Source organism: Sciurus carolinensis, chromosome 4 (assembly GCF_902686445.1).
Source record: "Sciurus carolinensis chromosome 4, mSciCar1.2, whole genome shotgun sequence".
NCBI lineage: Eukaryota > Metazoa > Chordata > Mammalia > Rodentia > Sciuridae > Sciurus > Sciurus carolinensis.
This window is the reverse complement of record NC_062216.1, coordinates 88,980,889-89,000,523: the sequence shown is the minus strand read 5'-3', so window position 1 is coordinate 89,000,523 and position 19,635 is coordinate 88,980,889. Positions and strand designations below refer to the sequence as shown.

Here is a 19,635-nt window from a genome sequence, read left to right as displayed (position 1 = left end):
ATTTTCACTCTCATTCTCTCAAAGTGTACAGTATAGTTTGAGAAGCTATCTAACATAGGATGATGTCATCATATTGATGCTAACAGGGTGTCCATTAGATATTCTTGTGTTCTAAAATTTTGTTTTAACTTTGAATATGGTAAACACTGATAATTATAAATGAGACATTAAAACAAGAGCTCTGGTTCTAAAGCAGTCAGGCAGCCTACCCAAAGAACAGCATCTCCTATCTGGAGAGCTGCCCCTCATCAAAGATGTGGGCCACTGCATGCTGGGCTGCCTATTTTCAAATCATCCAGATTCCATCATTCCAAGGAAGGTAAAGGGGATAACTTCAGGTTCTCAGATGCTATGCAGGGTCCCTAACCAGCAATCCACCTGCAGGAACCACTGCCTGACCCAGAGTGTCCCACATGGAAGGGCTGCCACATGCCTGTACAGTTTGCCCTTGGTGTCCCTGTGGGCCCGACAACTGTGGGAATTCTAGGTACTGAGCTGCCTAGAGCAGAGTCTAGGAAAGCACATTTAGGAACTAAGTGGCCTCTGCTATTGTAATGGGGGTTCAGCTCCTCCTGTCATATAGTGCTGCACATCATCCCTGTGGCTCCAGGTAGAGCAGTCACTAAAGGACCTCCACTGCTCCATCTCTAGCCCTCAGCACCTCCCGTTCTTGCCTCCACCCTCAGACCTTGGCTTGTCTTCTTCATCTTTACTCTCCCAATCCTTCTCAAAGGGCTGCCCACTCGGAATGTGCAGCACTGGCCCGCCTTTGCCCTTCATCTGTTCTCCTCCCCATCCCCCTGCAAGTCCTTGGTCACTGCTCCTGTGATGAGTCCTCTGCCCCGACCCACTGCCTCTATTGATGAGTCTGGCCCAGTCAGAGAACATGCAGCCAACTCTGCCTGTCACCGTACAAACACCCAGACCTACTCACCTAATTACAGTGTGCATTAGGTGTCAAAAGGAACAAACATTTTCACACTTCAAATTCAGCAGTATAGTCCTGGATGCTGTTAAAATGCAAGAAGTCCCTTCAGGTGACCTGCCACAGAATGATAGTACTTCCTGCTTGAGGAAAGGTAGGTCACTTGAGTCTCTCTCATCCTGTCTTCCTCCTCTCCCCTGCCTCCCACCCCAAATAAAGACAAGAAATAGAATACTTTTAAAAAAAAAAGCTCTTGGATTGCTCAATAACTTTTCAGAGTTATAAACAACAGAACTCTGAACAGAGTTTTGTTCAGAACAAAATGAGAATTATGATCCTGCTGTTTTTCAAATCAAACTCATTTTCTAGAGTTTAAGAGCATCAAATGATTTTAGAAAATCATCAAATAGATGACATTTTCTTTATAACAAATCTAAGACTGAATTGGATATTGAGCAACCTAATAGCAGAAAAGGGTCAACAATTAATAGGAGTTTATTAATAACTATGAAAATATGAGCAATTAATAATTAACAAAATAAATGTCCAACACTTCAATTCAAACACTACTTTAAAAAATTAAGGGACAAGCCTTGACCCTATATCAATTAATCAAAGACCTCTTGTCTACAGAGTAAAAAATGAGAATGGTAAATATAAAGGAATTTATTTTTAAGAAAAGACATAAACAAAAATAGCTCTAAAGAAAGTTTCTAAGTAAACCAAATTAGTAACTCGAAGAAAGTCAGTTTTAAAAAATATTTTCCTATGTGCATTTAACATTCCTTTTCAAAAGAAAAATTTAGAAAAGATACGTACCTGAAAATGGCTGGGTTGCAGACATGCTTTGGATCCAATGCTTCTCCCTGTATAAATTCATAGCATAGTCCATTATTGAAGGTACAGTAGAGTTGTGGTGCACAGCCATGAGCCTGCAACACTCGAAAACTCTTCACTTCTTCATCTCGATCAACCAACAACTCATTCTTATTGCCATAAATTCTCACCAGACTACATCTTCCATGGTATTACCCACATAACAGCCAATAAGTTTATTTGTGATTCCATCTGTGAAGAGCTGTCAGAAAAAGAAAAACATGGGGGGAAAAAAATTACATGTTTTATAAAATGGAACAGAAGATAACCTGAATATAATGAGTAAGTAAAAACAAAACATTAGGGGTTGGAGGCATAGCTCAGTGGTACAGCAGGTACTCAGCAAGCATAAGATGCTGGGTTCTATATCCAGCACCCAGAAAAAAAATAAAAAAGAAAACACCTACTTCTTCTACTTCTTAATATAAAAGAATCTTTGGGACTGGCAATGTAGAATTTTTGAGACCCTGTCTCAAAAAAAAAAAAAAAAAAAAAAATCCAATACAATGGTACACACCTAGAGTCCCAGCTATTCAGGAGGCTGAAGCAGGAAGATTACTTGAGCCCAAGGGTTCAAGGATAGCCTGGGTAACATAGCAAGACCCCACTTCAATCAATCAATCAATCTGTATTGAAAAGCATGTTGCACTTATTACAATGCCATATCAATTCACACATGCTATTCTGTAATTTCTTCATGCATCATATAGAAAAATATTTCCATTATTATTATGAAGACTGTGAACTATTTAACATCTTGAAATGCTTATCATGAATGACGGTCCAGGTTCTCAAATTTCAGAAATTATCATGTTTTCTCCATCTTCACAGCTAATAGTAGGTACTTAATAATTAAATACTAGAATTCAGTTATCAACATTAATATCTTCATCTAGCTTATAAAAATTACAAGTTTGTCAGGGGATGAGCTGCAGATTCAGAGTATCTGAGTGCGAATCCCAGCTTTGCTACAAACTGAGTAACCTTAGACAAACACTTAAGCTCTATGTACTGCAGTCTCCTCATAGTTAAATCTGTATGTTAGACTCTATTTAGTAGCACTATTTTAAAGATTAATGACTGGGCTGGGGATGTAGATCAGTGGTAAAGCACTTGCCTAGCACATATGAGGCATTGGGTTTGATCCTCAGTACCACATAAAAATAAATAAGTAAAAGGTATTGTGTCCATCTACACAACATTAAAATTTTTTTTTTAAAAAGATTAATGAGTTAATATACATGAAAGCACTTAGAACACTGCTCGGCACAAAGAAAGCTCTTAAATGTACTTAACTATATACTGAGATTTTCAACACAAGATTGTAAAATAATTCATGATGAAATCATAAAGCAGTGATAATTTGACAAAATCTATATTACAACAATATTTGAAAACAACTATTTCCAATATATTTCTCTAAAGATAGCTTAAATCAACATAGTTAAAAAATAATATCATTGCTTCTGGGCAAATTCTCTTTTCACACTTAAAAAAGTAAAAAGTCTACAATTTAGTTATTCTCAAAATCAACATTATTCTCTCAAAATAGCCCTATCCTATATTTATTTGGATTTGTAAAACTAATTATATTTTTAACTTTGATCCCTAAAATTCATACTACTAGTTAGTGAATTTTGCTCCTAAATCACTTCTAATCCTTAGTTTGAATATCTTTTTGAGATGGGGGTCTCATTATGACTGGTCTGAAACTACTGGGTTCAAATAATCCTCCAACCTCAGCCTTTGAGTAGGTGGGACTACAGGTACACTTCACTATGCCTAGCCTTAGTTTAAACATTAACAGCACTTAAATATTAGGTAAATTAATAATGGATCCTAAATTTCCTGTTTTATCCTATCAAATATTTTTAAAAACAACACATATATTTGTTAAAAACAATTTAAACTTAACTTTTTACAGACTCCAACAACTTAAGAATTCCTTTAAATCTGTCAATTGTTTAATATTAATAAAGGTATCACTTACTCTGAAAACTGGTGATAAAATGAATTAAGAATTTATCCTTGCCAGGCCTGGTGGCATGCCTGTAATCCCAGCCTACTCAGCAGGCTGTTACAGGAGGAACCCAAATCTGAGGCCAGTCTCAAAAACTTACTGAGACCTGTTTCAAAAAAAATTTTTTAACATTGAAAAGGGTTAGGATGTAGTTCAGTGGAAGAGTGCTTGCCCTAGTCCTGGGTTCAATCTCCAGTACTACCCCAAATTTTTAAAATAAAGACCTTTCATGCATTTTCTATGAACTATACTTCATAATATCCATATAGCCCTAATTTATAATAATTCTCTAACAAAGAATATCAACCGACAAATGTGGAAGAAATAAAAGAACCAGAAAATTCAATATTTTACAATGGAAATATTTTGTTTCCAATGAAACAACTGTTCAGGCAATAATCTTTAATTGCCATTAGGCAAAAGATTGATGGGGAATTTTATGATAGGAAACAGTTACCTCCTGAACTCACTAAGCAAACATGTCACACCACTTCACATGATACAATATGAAATACACTGTACTACCCATGACCTGGAATTGAATCAAGTTTCTAGATCTTTGGGGGATTTTTGGAAAATATAGGGGTTTAAAAAACAGCACAAAGAACCACAATAAGAAACATACAAATTCGGAATGTAGATCTGGCTATGCAAGTGAATCATCAATAGTTAATGGCACAGCTGGAATATGACTTTAAAGAAGTTTAAGAAACATTAATAACCAATGAAATGTATAGATCTAGTTTGTTTCCCAATTCAATAAATAAGTGTTAAAATATTTTTGAGGTTACTGGAGAGATTTAATTATGGACTGCCTACTAAAGGATGCCTAGAAATTAATGCTAACTTTGTGAAAATAGCATTGTGAGATTATGTGGGGGAAAAAAATCTGAGTTTTGTTTGCTTGTTTTCTTCTTTTTTTTTTTTTTTTTTTTTTGGTGATACTTGATATGAAACTCTGGGCCTTACACATGTTAAGCAGGCACCCTACTACTGAGTTGTAACCCCAGCCCTCTGTTTTTATTTTTACAAATGAATACTGAAATATAGGAAGGCGATTACCTGGGGTCTGAGATTTGCTTTAAAATAATTCAAATGGGTTAAAAAAACAAATGAACCAAATGTGGATTCTGAATAATGGGTATATGAACATTCAATTCATTCTCTCTGAGCATGTTACAAAATTATATTTTTAATTTGTATGATATAACTAACCAAAGCAGTGGGAAATTCCTTAAAGTTTCTATTAGAGAATTACCTAATATAACAATAAGTTCATAAGCATAAGTACAGATTGCTAAACAAATAAAACAAAACATGAAGATAAGTTAAAAAGAGAAAAAAGTTAAAAGATCCAAGTGGAAGGAGATTGAAAAATAGATTTAGACACTAACTTCTTTCTCCTTCCCTTGCCAGCCAAGTTTCTTGAGATTTTATAGTCAATTTTTCTGCTTTCAAAGCTACCATTTGCTTCTTTTTTTTTGGTATGTGGCACATGGTTTTAAAAAGTTAATTAGTACTCAAAGTTTGATAGTAATCAACAGTAGAAATATCTCAAACTATTTCAATTCTCATAGTTTTTAATGCCTATTTTTAGATATCATTCTTTTTTTTGCGGTGCTGGGGATCGAATCCAGGGCCTTGTGCATGGCAAGGCAAGCACTCTACCGACTGAGCTATCTCCCCAGTCCTTAGATATCATTCTTAAATTGCTTTTTTACAACCAAGTCTACACATTATCTAAGGGGCTCTTATAAGGACAGCTTTCTTGTACCAACTCCACACACATATACCTATCCTCATTTACCCACAGATAAAGGTATATTATTCTCATTTACCCATAGTATGGGTATATTCAACTTTTTGCTTTAATCATCTTCAATTACACTACTACATATACAATCATCCAACCCCCAAATGAGGTGTACTGTAAATTTCGTTTCCTAGATGGTTTATTTCCTCTTTAATAATTGTCTCATCTTATTAGCTTTCTTTTTCATATCCTGTTTTGTAATCCCTATATCAGTGATTTTTGAGCTGGTATGTAAAACCCTGAAAGAATAGAATAGGAATACAAATGGGCAAAGCTTTGATATCTCCCCAGCATACACAAAAGCATGTATACATGCACCACACTACCATCACTTCTGTTTTCATCTATTTTACATACTGGACTTTGGCAAGTGATTTTATTTGAAGGAACAAATAAAAATGTTGAGGACTTAGGATTTAGTCCAGTGGTAGAAAGCCTGCCTAGCATACCCAAGGCCACTTGTACAAGGCCCTATGTTCAAGCCCCAGCATGGGGTTGGGGGAAGAAATGAGAGCTTTGGCTAAGAGAAAAGTTCAAGACAGACAGATAATCTGCAAAGGAAATAAAAAGAATATGATGGTCAGACTTTTTCAGATCTAAGAAAGAAGCTTGATAAGACTCTAGCCCAAAATACATGAAGAAAACTACATAGGTATACCATAATAAAATTTCTAAATATCAAAAATAAATTATCTAATGATACCAATTTTTTTTTTGGTACCAAATTACAATGTGAATTCCTCTGAGACTTGGAAAACATCAAAAGAAGGAAAATGGAAGGTAACAAACAGAAACAAAATAGATGGGATAAACAGAAAAAAGACAGTAGAGAAAGAAAAATTAATTATGTAATTAAATGCAAAAGAACTCAATACCTCAAGTAAAAGATTAAGTATGAAAAGTATGGGATGAACTAGTAAATGCTACTTCACATAAGACATGCAAAATAAAAACTGACAGAAATCTCGTACATCAGATAGAACAGATCTTAACAAAATATTAGACCTAAAAAGGGACATATCAACACAGCTTCAAAACATATCTAGCAAAAACCAACAGAACTAAACAAACCCCATAATAATTGTTGGAAAGTTGAGCATACTGCTTAAGACCTGATTTTCAAAAAGAAAACAAAACAAAACCAACCATATCCCCATATCCAACAACACAATGTACATTCTTTTCAAGGTTGCATAAAATGTTACCAATATGGACTACAGGCTTGAATATAAAATAAGCCTCGATTAATACCAAAACCTTAAAAATCAGTATTTTCTCAAATAGTGGGTACGAGCTAGACAACAACACTGGATATGGCTAGACAGCAACAACACACATACAAAATTAAAATGGTTAAGATGATAAATTTTGGTTTTATACACCTTTTAAAAATTTTTTTAAACTTTTAAAATCACAAATTCATTGGAAATTATTTGAATGCACATCTAAGTAAACTGTGAGACAAGAGAAAATCACAATGGGAATTAGAAAACATTCTTAACGGAATGATAACACATATTATCAGGCAAGTGGCATCTGTTGTACATTATCAAGAGCAGAAGTCTGAGCATGTCAGCTCACTCTATCTTGGTATCTGAGTCACCAAGGAAAAACACAATGAGCAGTAAAGCACTAAGGAACAATGCTTTACTCACAAAGAGAAGAGACAGAGCAAGACCAGCTTCAGTAGTGGCTGTCAGTACCCCATAGCTATTAGATTCCTCATAGAATCAGATGCAGACTACTGGCCTATACAACCTCCTCTAATGCTTCAGCAAAAGGACCTCATCATCTCCCACAGAGGGCAGACACAGTAGTGAGGTTGGCCAGGTGACATGTGACATACATCTTAAGCAGAACAAAGGAGTACACACTGAGTCTGAAACAGGGAAAGACACTGCCACATAATGTGACAAGTTCAGCACAGGCTGCGAGGACACTATCTCTTAGTAAGGAAGTATATCAGGAGCACAGTACGTTCTTTTTTATTGTTGGGGGGGGCGAGACTGAGGACTGAACCCAGCAGCACTCTACCACTGAGCAACAATCTCAATTCTTTTATTTTTACCTTTGAGACAGGGTCTTGTTAAGTTGTTGGTCTTGAACTGTGATCCTCCTGCCTGAGCCTCCCAAGTTACTGGTATTATAAGTGAACCATCTCACTCAGCTCATGGTCCATTCTTACGTTGTAAGAGACTATAAAGCCTGCACAAGAGACTGCCTTTCTCGACACATATCAAAACTTATGGGTACTTATAAATAAGTAACTATGTCAGAAATTTAAAAGGTAAAAATTAGGTGCTGGGGGTAGCTCAGTGGTACAGTACATGTCTAGTATGAGTATGGCCCTGGATTCAGTCCCTAGTACCCAACCCCCAACACACACACAAAGGCAAAAAATTAGTAATCTAGGCTTCCAGCTAAAAAAGCCTAGAAAATAAAAGCTCACTAACCAAAAAAAAGGTTAGGGCTAGGCACAGTGGCTTATGCCTATAATCCCAGCTACTTGGGAGACTGAGGCAGGAAGATAGAAAGTTCATGAACAATTCAGCAAGACTCTTGTCTCAAAAAAAATAAAAAATAAAAAGGACTGGGATGTAGTTCAGTTCAGTGGCAAAACACCCATGGGTTCAATTCCCATTACTATTAATTAATTAATAGGAAGGAAATGAGAGCAAAATTATCCAATAGGAAAAACTATTATCTGAAAAGGTTGATAAATTGTAAAAAATGTCAATAAAGTTGAAAACTTCTTAGCAAAATTTATCAAAACAAAAAAATTAGCAATAAAGAAGTAGACTTCATTATAGATCCTACACATATATTATTATAAACAATTCTTATAAAAAAAGAAAAAAAGCACCTCCCAAATTGATATCAAAACTTGTCAAGGATATTACAAGAAAAATTACAGATCTAGTTCATGGACGTAGTTGTAAAAATGCTAAAATACTAACAATTGATACTGTGGTTTAGCAAAAGCAGACTATATCACAACCAAATGGGGTTTACTCCAAGAATGTTTTATTAACATTCAAATTTTTAAATTGATGTAATTTACCTCAATAAGAGAAAATTAGATACTCTTTCAACATTTAATCTAGGGGCTACTGGGAAGATATTTGTAGAACAGTTAGAACTACAATTAGGTGACGTTAGATGTAGGAGATTATTCTCAGTAATGGGGATGGCCTCATCCAATCAGTTGAAAGGCAATAAAACAAAACAGGCTTCCCTGAAGAAATTCTGCTTAAAAACTCCTACCTGAGGATTGATTCCCACTCTGCTGGCCTGCCCTACTAATATCATACTTGCCAAATGCCAAAACTGCACAAGTCAATTTACATATATACACATATATGTATACATATATATTTTACATATATATATATATATATATACACACACACATATACATATATATATGATTTTGTTTCTCTGGAGAACCCTAATGGACACACTTTGTAAACTTTAAATTCAACTGAGACTTTACACTATGGATATACTTAGAATACTGATCCAAATTTTATGTATAAAAGTGGTTTGCTGGAATACTGTTTTAATAGCCAAAAAAATAAAACAGCTTCAATGACGTTAAAAAAAAATAATGGGGCTGATTAGTATCTATAAAGACCAGAGACGATATCTGTTTTTTGTTTTTTGTTTTTTTAATTTTGCAGGGGTTTGTAAATACTAGGCAAAAACTCCACCACTGACCTACATCCTCAGCCCAAAGATGTTTTATATTTAAAAGCAAGATACAGGATAACTCAGTTACATATACAAAAAAATACTGTTACATTTACTGATATTTATGAACAGATATGTGCCAACTAAATCTGTAATTTACTAATTTTTTTAGAAAGACAAATGAAATTGTTTACGAAATTACCTTCAGGTGTATGATTTAGAGTTGATTTAGAATTTTCACTTTTCATTTATGCCTTGTATTTTAAATATTAAGGGCATGTGTTTATTTTTTTTAACAAAAAATAACAGATATAGATAAAATACAGGCATTTCTACTTTTTTGCACACTAAAATTTAAAAAAACCAATGTCATTTTTTTTCCATGTGGTGGTAGGGAATGAGCCCAAGAACTCAGGCATGTTAGGCAAGTATTCTACTACTGAGTTACAGTCCCAGACCAACGTCATTTTAAGAATTAGGTCAAATGATGTTTAACATGATGGAATACATTTGCAGCTAGCAAGTTAGTCAATACCATACAAACATGGGGAAATGTTTATGAAAGGCTAGTGAAAAAAAGGAATACAAAGTTGTACATATGACTTCAAGTATGCAAAATGTTTCAGAAAAAATCAGAACATAACATCTGAGAACAGAACAGAGAACAGAAATATGGACAACAGGAAGTTTTTTCCTTCTATTCAAAGTTTTAATACTGTGATATATCTTTTAATACTGTGATCATAAAACAAAGTGATTGTGTTGTTTGCATAGTCTCATAAAAGAACCTTCATACATTTTGGCATATTATTTTCTCAGAGAATTCATTTATGAAAAATGACTAATCCAAAACGTTCTATCTTGTTTAAAGAAAGAAAACCACTTTTGTGGTTACCACTAGAGGGAGGAAGAGACTAAGACCAGGGAGGGAAATGAAGATGCTATGGAAATACCAGAAACATGTTCTTTCCCAGGGTTGGAGTAACATAGGTACAATTACATTTCATAAATATTTCTCAATGTTTGTTTTACCTCAAAATTTTCATTTATAGTCAATCTGGTATATCAAAACAAAATCAAGAAAAACAACCAGACTGAGGTTGTAGCTCAGTAGTAGTTTGTCTAGCATGTGCAAGGCCGTGGGTTCAATCTCCATTACTAAAAAAGAAAAATACACTCTATGATTCCTTAAGTCTTCTATTACTTCCCATATCTTTGCTACTCACAAAACACACACACACACACAACCCCTCCCTTAAATCTTCCCTCTTTCCTCACCTGCAAGAAGTCTCACACATTTATTTTCTGAAATGTCAAATCTGCCATTATTTCCATCTAAGGCTACTATCCTAATTTGGGCCCTAATACCTCTTATCTGGACTGACACACAGTATCCCAAGGGTTTCTGTTTGTTTTTGTTTTGTTTTGTTTGTTTGTTTGTTTTTTGTATTTTTTTTTTTTTTTTTTTTTTTTTTTGAGAAGGGATCTGCCTACGATGTTTAGGCTAGTCTTCTACTCCTGGGCTCAAGGGATTCTCCTGCCTGCCGCTCAGACTCCCAAGTAGCTGGGGTTATAGGCACTCAACACCACACACCAGCTAAAACCATTTTTTAAAGCAATGCCACAGGAAGAAATATATTTAACATGTGATGTAATATACAGAGATAATTTTATATAAAACTGAAACAAGTTTCACAAAACAATACTTAATATCTGCAAGGCTTTCTGATACATCCTATCTTATTCTAAGTGATCTTTTCAAACTGTAGTGGTCTCAATTCATTATATTAACCTGGCATCCTGTTAGTGTATGGTAACCATCAGTTTCAAAATCCATGTTCTTATGTTCATTTTTGGGGGGGAGGGGGATATTGGGGATTGAACCCAGGGGTGCTTAACCACTGAGTGACATCCACAGTCCTTTTTATTTTTGAGGCAGGGTCTCATTAAGTTGTTAGAGTCTTGCTAAGTTGCTGAGGCTACCTCTGAACTTGTGATCCTCCTATCTCAGTCTCCCGAGCTGCTGGGATTACAGGCTGCCATGCCTGGTCTCAAAACCCATATTCTAAACGCTTATTGCCCAATTCCAAGATTGGATTCCAAAATTCCTGATTGGATTTCTCCTCTCAGTTGAGGTTTCAGCCTTAGTGGGGAGCTGGGGTATAGCCCATCCATGATTATAGGTGACAAGAAGAGGCCAACAAGGTCAAAAAAACTGGCCAAACTAGCTACAGGTAAAGTTTTTGGGGACTATCTGCGCCTTCAAAAACAGCACTAAAGCTTTAACTAGTGTCAAGAAAGAGAATACAAAAAAAAAAAAACAAACAAACTAAAAACACACCAATGCTGTTCTGTCAAGCTGAGGTTTTCAAATGTTGGGCGGAGTAATTTTAAGTTTTGGTGATAATATTATGTTAGGATTAAATAGAGGGAAACAATTCTGGCTGCAAAATAGTAAAAATTTCCTTCAACCAGTGCTTCTCTACATTGTAACCTATCAGTTCTCTTAAAAAAATACACAGTATCAAGGGACCTGCTTAAAAACTTTCAATCATTTCCCATTATGTTCTTAATAAAATACCAACTCCTTAATGAGGCATAAAACCTTAATATCTAACCATACCCCTGCTTTCCAGAAATAATTCTCACACCTTTTTTTTTTTTTCCCTTTTGCTCACACTCTGATCTGCTCAAACCACCCATCTACTTATAGTCTAGCTTCATTGCCTTTGTGAAATGACCTCCCACACTATCTAATTTAATCTTTCCTTCAAAGCTTAGTTCAGGGCTGGGGCAAAACTCATGGTAGAGTCCTTGCCTAGAATGTGCAAGGGCTTAGACTGGATACCCACTGACACAAAAAATTTAAATAAAAAAATAAGCTTAGTTAAGGGACCCCCAACCCTGCAACCTTTTTGAAGCTTTCTGTACAAATCTCCATGCCTACACTTTGTGCTATAATTTACAATGGAACCCTGCTGAAAATCAGCATTATGCCTTTTATCATATTTCTGATAAAATATGTATCAGAATTACAGAATCCTAGGAGTTGAAAATTCTTTCAGTTCAATTTTCCCATGTACAAATAGAGAAGGTGGTACAGAGGAGATGAGATGGAGAAATGTAATACTGAAGTATACAATGCATAATTTTAGGTATTTCATTTAATTCTCATGACTACTCTCCAAGGTAGACAGCAATCCCCTTTTATAAAGAGATTTGAAAACGTGCCAAAGGTTACAAATGGCTGGAACCAATAGTCAAAAAAACATTCTTTTCTACCACATCATATTAAAGACCCAAAGAGAAAACAGTCGGCTTAGTCCAAGTCACCCAAGTGTTAATGCCAGAAAATGTATTAGTACTTTAGTTTTTTGACTCTACAGTTACATCTTAATACATGAGCGATTAAAAAAAATCAACTAAATCATTTAAACATATAGGAGCCTATCAAACATTACACATTTTTTATAGGAGCTTATCAAACACTCTTAGCCATATAAATATAGTATTTGTACCACCCAGCCTAATACTTTACTATCCTGAGACGCCAAAAGCAGGGAAGAGGAAATAGAAAACTGAACTTAACCACTGATATTAAAGGTTACATTGAAAATAAACTATGAAAAAGGAAAAGAAAAGTGGAAGGGGAGTGGTCTCTTGAAAAACTGAAGGGCAATCACTAGAGGAAAGGGACTAAGGGGAGAGGGGAAATACTGGTGAATGATATTGGCCAAATTATATTGTGTTATTGTGTGCATGTATGAATATGTAACAACAAATCCCACCATTATGCACCACTATAATGTACCAATAAAAGAATTTTTTAAAAAATAAACTATCACCTCTTATATGTAGCTATAGGACTCAAGATTCCTAAAACATGATAACCTCCTTACACATTTATCAGTTTAATTTACCTAAGACGTTACAAAAATTTCTACTGTTCAAAGTAAGGAACAAACTCATCATTTTAGAAACAGAAAATAAATAATTAAATTACAGTACTAGGCTAGGGATATAGCTCAGTGTAGAGCACCTGACAAGCATGTAGGAGGACCTGAATTGTTAGATTCCCCAGCACAGTAAAAAAAGTACATGAATAAATAAGTTAAAACACTAAAGGAGATACAACTTGACAGAGCAACTATATAGATCTGGTAATTTATTCTTCTCTTAAAGAACAATGTAATATTAAGTATCAATATTAAAATAAAGGGACTGGGGCTGGGGATATAGCTCAGCTGATAGAGTGCTTGCCTTGCATGCACAAGGCCCTGGGTTCAATCCCCGGCACCACCAAAAATAATAAAAAATAAAAGGAACTGACTGGGGATGTAGCTTAGAGGTAGAGGGCTTGCTTAGTATGTGCAAGGCCCTAGGTTCAATTCCCAGTACCACATAAAATAAAATAACATGGGTTATGAATTTGTAATAGAATAATTAGGTAGATACCTCCAAAATATTTTTTAAAAGGAAGGATGAATGAACTCTGGTGCATAACTATACAACCTAACGCAAAGATTAGTTTTCAAGATAATGTAAGTACACTAAAAAATAAGAGTTAGAAAACGTGTAGTTCAGAGGGAAAGCACTAGTCCAACATATGCGAGATCCTGGGTTTGAACCCCAATACAGGAGAGGCGGACACAGAAGCAAAAACTTGTAGTATAGCCAAAAGAACAGTACACTTTATAAAATGTTCTTATATAAACTTTGCATGTGAAAAAATCTGAATACTCATATTAAAAGGACTTATATTATACTTCCTCATTCGTCTTCTCCTTCCCCATCAAACTAGGAATTTCAAAGAACAGACATTTTTAATTTAGGCATCTAATATATAGTAGGCATTCAGTAGCAATAGTTTTCTTGAGATTATTTATTTCCTCCTCACAACTACCCTCAGGGGTTAGAAATATTATTGAGTCCATTTTATAGTAACAGATATTGAGGTTTAGGAAAGTTAAATGAAGTACTGAGACCAGATTCAAATCAGCACTATGTTCAAACCCCATGCTCTTTACTACTATTAAAATTTTGCTATTGAAAAATTAAATGGATAAAAGGGACCATAATAAGCAATCTCACTGAGATCCTAAGCAGAATAAACATTAGTTTTAAAATGTTACATAATACTGGTCTTACTAATATAGCAAACCTTTGCCATTATGTCCTATAGGTACCAAGATCACAGAAAAATCTATAGAGACGAGTCGATGAAAGGGCTGGGGATGTGGCTCAGCAGTAAAGCACTTGCCTGGCATGTATGAGGAAGCCCTGAGTTTAATCACCAGTACCACCAAAAAAATAAATAACAAGTCAATGAGAAAACTAACTGGTCAAAAAATAGATCCTAAAACAACATATAGTAAGGAGTCTCTGAAACACTAATTCATCAGCATTTTTACAAGGAAAGATAATTTTAAGAGTCTCATAAAAATGATTCTCTTTGTGTTGGGTGCAGTGGTTCACTCCTATAGTCCCAGGGACTCTAGAGGCTGAGACAGGATTGCAAATTGAAGGCCAGCCAGGGCAATTTAGCAAGACCTTGTCTCAAAATTTTTAAAAATTTTTAAAAAGGGCTGGGGATGTAGCTCAATAATAGAACATCCCTGGGTTCAATTCCCAGTACCAAAAAAAAAAAAAAAAAAAAAAAAAAAAAGGATTATTCTATTGGACCTAAGACACTTGATTCTTCCTTTATACAATGACTACCCAAAGAAAGGGATGTAGAAAAGTCAAAAATCCAAACTCAAGTAAGTGAAGGAAAGAGTTGTTACATAACAAAAGGAATCACTATCTTAAAGGAAAGTTGAAATAATCCCTTTTCTAAAATAGTGGCACATATGGGAAAAGAAATGTAAATTTATGCTCAAGGAAAATTAAAGCAAAATCTTTTTATAAGCCAAAGGCTGTTTTTTTCCCTTAAGAAATTAATTTTATACAGAAATGGCTTCCTTGCCTTAATCATAATATATAAATATAACCTTTTCTTGGTCAAAGAGCAGTAATTCATAAGATGGGTTCCTACCCCAGATCTGCCTATTACAAATCACAAGTTCAGTTTCATTAAGTAAAATACACATTAAAAGTATTTATCTACATCTACCTCACAGGGTAGTTGAGAAAATGCATGTTAAAGTGTTTTATAAACAAAGTATTATTAAATACAAAGCACTATGGCTCGTGCTATTGTCTTATTCTATTCACAGATACTACAACCCAAAAAAAGTCAAAATCCACTTTTTATACTTTACTTTTAATCTTGTAAGGACAGAAATTCTATCCAAAATGAGATTTATTATTCCATGTACTCATGAGTTTTGTGCAAAGATTAGGCCTTCTATCATTCTGACTGCATTCAAAACTTCTTTTGCTTCTTTCTAGATTTCCTGATAGTTTAGTTATCAGGATTGTTCTGGATAGTTCAGCCTGTAGGAATAGATACAAGCTAAGTATTACTACAGAAAGCTTCTAAAGTAGTTTAAAACATTTTAAATGCACATACACCAAAAATTTTTTTAAAAATTTTTTTTAATCATTTTAGGAAAAAAAAATGGGCTAAGGCTGGGAGTATAGCTCACTAGAAAGCACTTGCCTAGCATGCACAAGGTCCTGGCTTTGATCCCCAGCACAGGAAGAAAAAAGAAAACAAAAAACCACAGGCTATATTACTGATATCCAACTGTCCTAAAATTATAATAATCTGTTGACTATGTAATACATGCTTCCTCTTCTAAAATACGAAAGTATGATTTTTGAGCTTACAGTTCAAGGAAAATAAAATCTCAAAAGAAAATATTCCCATTGAGATTGACTAGAGAAATTCTGAAGCATCATTAAAGTAAGAGTTGCAATGACCTAGAATGTGAGAAAGCAGATCCACTGAGTTAAGATGTGAACAGTCATCAATTCATCTTATTGATGTCCCAGCTTCTGAACCAAAAGCTTTGCTTGCAAATGGAAATGTATTTCTAACTAATAATCATCCTTAGAGCAAAATAAGTGATAGTGTTTATCATCACTTTTAAATAATTATATTAGAAGATCATATTATGAACACAAAGATCTAAGCTAAAAGTTGCCACAGAGAAACCAAGATTCAACCGTAATTACTTTCCAACAATCAAAAACAGTTTCACGTTACTACTACCCTTTCTCTTTTTGTTTACTTATACCCTAGCTTTACTTCACTGAGTCTCACCTAAAAAAAGAGATAGTACCTACCTATCAGTCTGGCACATGGCACTTCACCACAGCTATTATTAATATTCTACAGACAAATACACCAAAGGAAATCACAATCTTCAAACCTTTACATTTTAAAGTCACTGTTTAAAAAGGAACATGATTTGCCAGTACTGGAGTTTATAAGAAATAGCACGGCCTTTAATCAATAAAGATATTTAATTTATAATTGACTGCCAGAAAATATATCATTTTAACAAAGCTTAAAATCTTCTAAAAATAAACTACAAATAAGTTAACAAATAACTATCAAATATAAGAGCTGTGGATATAAGCTCTGTGATAGAGCACTTGCCTAGAATGCCCTCTGCCTAGCATTCATACCATCCCAGGTTCAATCACCAGCACCACAAAAGATTTAAAAAAGAAAAAAATAAGTTTCAATTTGGAAGGCATTTCTTTAAAAGAAATTCATTAATTCTTTATTTATACACAAAAATAATTTTGGATCCACTATTCATATATACTTGGACAACAAATACTCCTTAAAATTTCGCAATTCTTTGTCTAACTTCTTTTCTCCTAAAACATATGGTTCCTTTTAATCTGCTCAAAACTCTTCTAGGCAATAAGAACTGAAACTAACACTTACAAAAGCCCAAGCCTCAGGAACCCTTCTTGGAACTAGTCACTGATCATATTTTATTTATCTTTGTATAGGTGGCTGGCTCTTTTGGCAAAGAATTATATCGCTAAACATTTTTTAATAAATTCAACAATTTATTGCATGCAGTCATCAAAATGAAGCAGATGATTTGGCTAATTCAAATAAATGTTCTTACATTATTGCTCAGATCTAAAACAAACTCCAAATATCCCAGCCTTTAAAATAGCTGGTTTGGTTTTTAATTTGCACGGAAAAAGGACAAAAGGAGCCTCATTTTCAGGTATAATTTCCTAAAACTAAAACTGTAAATACTAAAACCAAATCATTCAAAATAAATGTTACACGTAGGAAATCATAACTCCCACATTATTAGAAAACTCCTAGATTCTTAGGGAATTCTTTCGGTTTTTTGTCTATGAACACAGTGGTTCAAGAAAAGGAAATATTCCCAAAACACAGCTCATTTTATCAGATACTAGGCAACATTAAAAATATCAATTTAGAAATATCAAGTCAAGCAAAATAACGTACACAGTGCTACTAAAAACCGGATCTAGAATGCATGGCCATGGTTATTAGTTTGGAATTGAGAATCTCACAAATCTGAAGACTGGGGAAGATAAAATGTAGGATAAAGCATCAAAGGGAGTAATCGCGGGGGAAGGGAAGGAAAAGATCAGAGAGGATTAATTACTGCATTATTTATGGAAGGAGGATGCTTAAAGCAGCAGACTAGGACCCAATGTAAGAGGAGTGGAAAAGGTTCATTTTGCAGTGAGAATGGTCTGGGGAGTGGGAGGAGGGGCAAACTATGAACACGAATCTTCCCGGTGTGGAATGGGTGCGTCACTTACGTAGCGGCTTCTAGAAAGAGAAAAATTGCCTTCAGGGCATCTTAATAAGCAACTGTGAAGGAAAGGGGAGTGACCTTCCTAGGTGTGATGGAAGAAATACAGGGTCACTCCCCAAAAGCCTGGGAAAGAGATATTCTGTGGGTCCTACGGATTGTGCGAGTACCTCCTGGGCCGCGTCAGGGATGTGAGAGGCCAGGGTTGTGGTGTGGGCGTTACCTGCAGGGTCACCTCCTGAGGGTCCCAGTGCGGCCGCAGGTGTTGCAGGAGGCTCAAGGCCCCCTCCCGGCAGCGCTGTTCTTCCTGGTCTTGAACAGTGACGTTCAGCTTGGGCACCTCCGGGGAGCCGGGTGGGACGTGGATGTAATTGGCCATGGCCCAGGCGACGGCGGAGACTACCACAACGACGACGGCGACGGCGACCACGAGAACGGCGGGCGCCGACAGGCTGGTGGTTCCTTCCGTCCCGGGGCGCCCTCGCGGGAGGGCTGGGGGCGCTCGAACGGACGGGCGGGCGGTAGGAGAAGGGCTGGAGGCGACACTATCGCCGACCGGGATCTGGACAGCTGCTGAACTGAGCCCGGGCCGCTCACGGGGAAAATTCCTCTGCGCTCCACCGCGGTCGACCGCGGAGGCTGCCGGGACTGGCCTGACGCTGGCGTCACGCCCGGGGCGGAGCCTCGGCTGCGTCAGGAGCCGGCTGGGTTTCTAACCTCCCGGCACAATGGGATGGCAGCTCCGCCCCAGGGTCTTAGGCCGCAGAGATGGCAGGAGGCCCCTAGAGCGCTGTTAGTCTGGAAAACGCGGGGCTCCTCCCCGGCATGAGCCCAAGCCCTGCCAAACCCTGCACGGCTTTAAAGCTTTAGCTCCCCAGATCAGGAGGGTCATGGGGCTCTAAACTTGAGTTAGGGCTGAGGGTTTGAGGGGGGTTAGTAGGGGGTAGGGGGAAGCAAGGGACACGTCCTGAAATAACCCCAGGATAAGTCTCTGAATTTGGCCTGAGTCTAGGCAGACTGGATTAATTTGTTCGTCTTGATCCTGGAACTGCTGTGTACTTGGGATCACAGAGTTGGGTTAGCAACTAAATTCCCATTGGCAGTGTATAGAGATCACAATATTACAGACAAATTTAGTTAAGATATTACAACAATTAAGATATTAAGAACAATTACAACACTTAAAGAGTTATTTATAGTGTCAGATGTTTGACCATACCGAGAGTTATACAAAGTCTGGAAGAATAGGTTATTGTCTGGGATGAAGATAAAAGGGAAGGAAAGAAAATAGTTTTGAGACTCAGCAATTGTATAACTGTCATGGCATCCCTGAGAGGATCCTGAAAGCTAACAGAATGCTACCTTGAAAACTTTAGTGTCAATGTCTTACAACAACTCTATCTCCTGGTAAGGGATGCAGGAAACTGGATAACCTACAAGTAATTTATTGGGACTTCTTAATTTTTTATGATGGAATAAAGTGGACTAGGATTTGACCTCAGATTTTGACCTTAGTTCATGGTGAATACATTCGTTAGTAGTAAATTAAACCCCCAAATGGATTCAATTAGCATTCAAAATGTTTACCTTATTGGCATAAATTTAT

At 36.0% G+C, this 19,635-nt stretch overlaps 1 protein-coding gene across 1 annotated transcript in view; it reads right to left on the bottom strand.

Annotated features, from left to right (window-relative positions):
• The window catches only part of Etnk1 (ethanolamine kinase 1), a 66,757-nt gene extending 48,089 nt beyond the window's left edge, over positions 1-18,668 (bottom strand). Inside the window, 3 exon segments of the mRNA XM_047549264.1 lie at positions 1,745-1,937; positions 1,940-2,003; positions 18,253-18,668. Coding sequence (XP_047405220.1) covers positions 1,745-1,937; positions 1,940-2,003; positions 18,253-18,408 — 413 coding nt within the window. The 5' untranslated portion in view covers positions 18,409-18,668.
• Between the last annotated feature and the right edge of the window lie 967 nt (positions 18,669-19,635).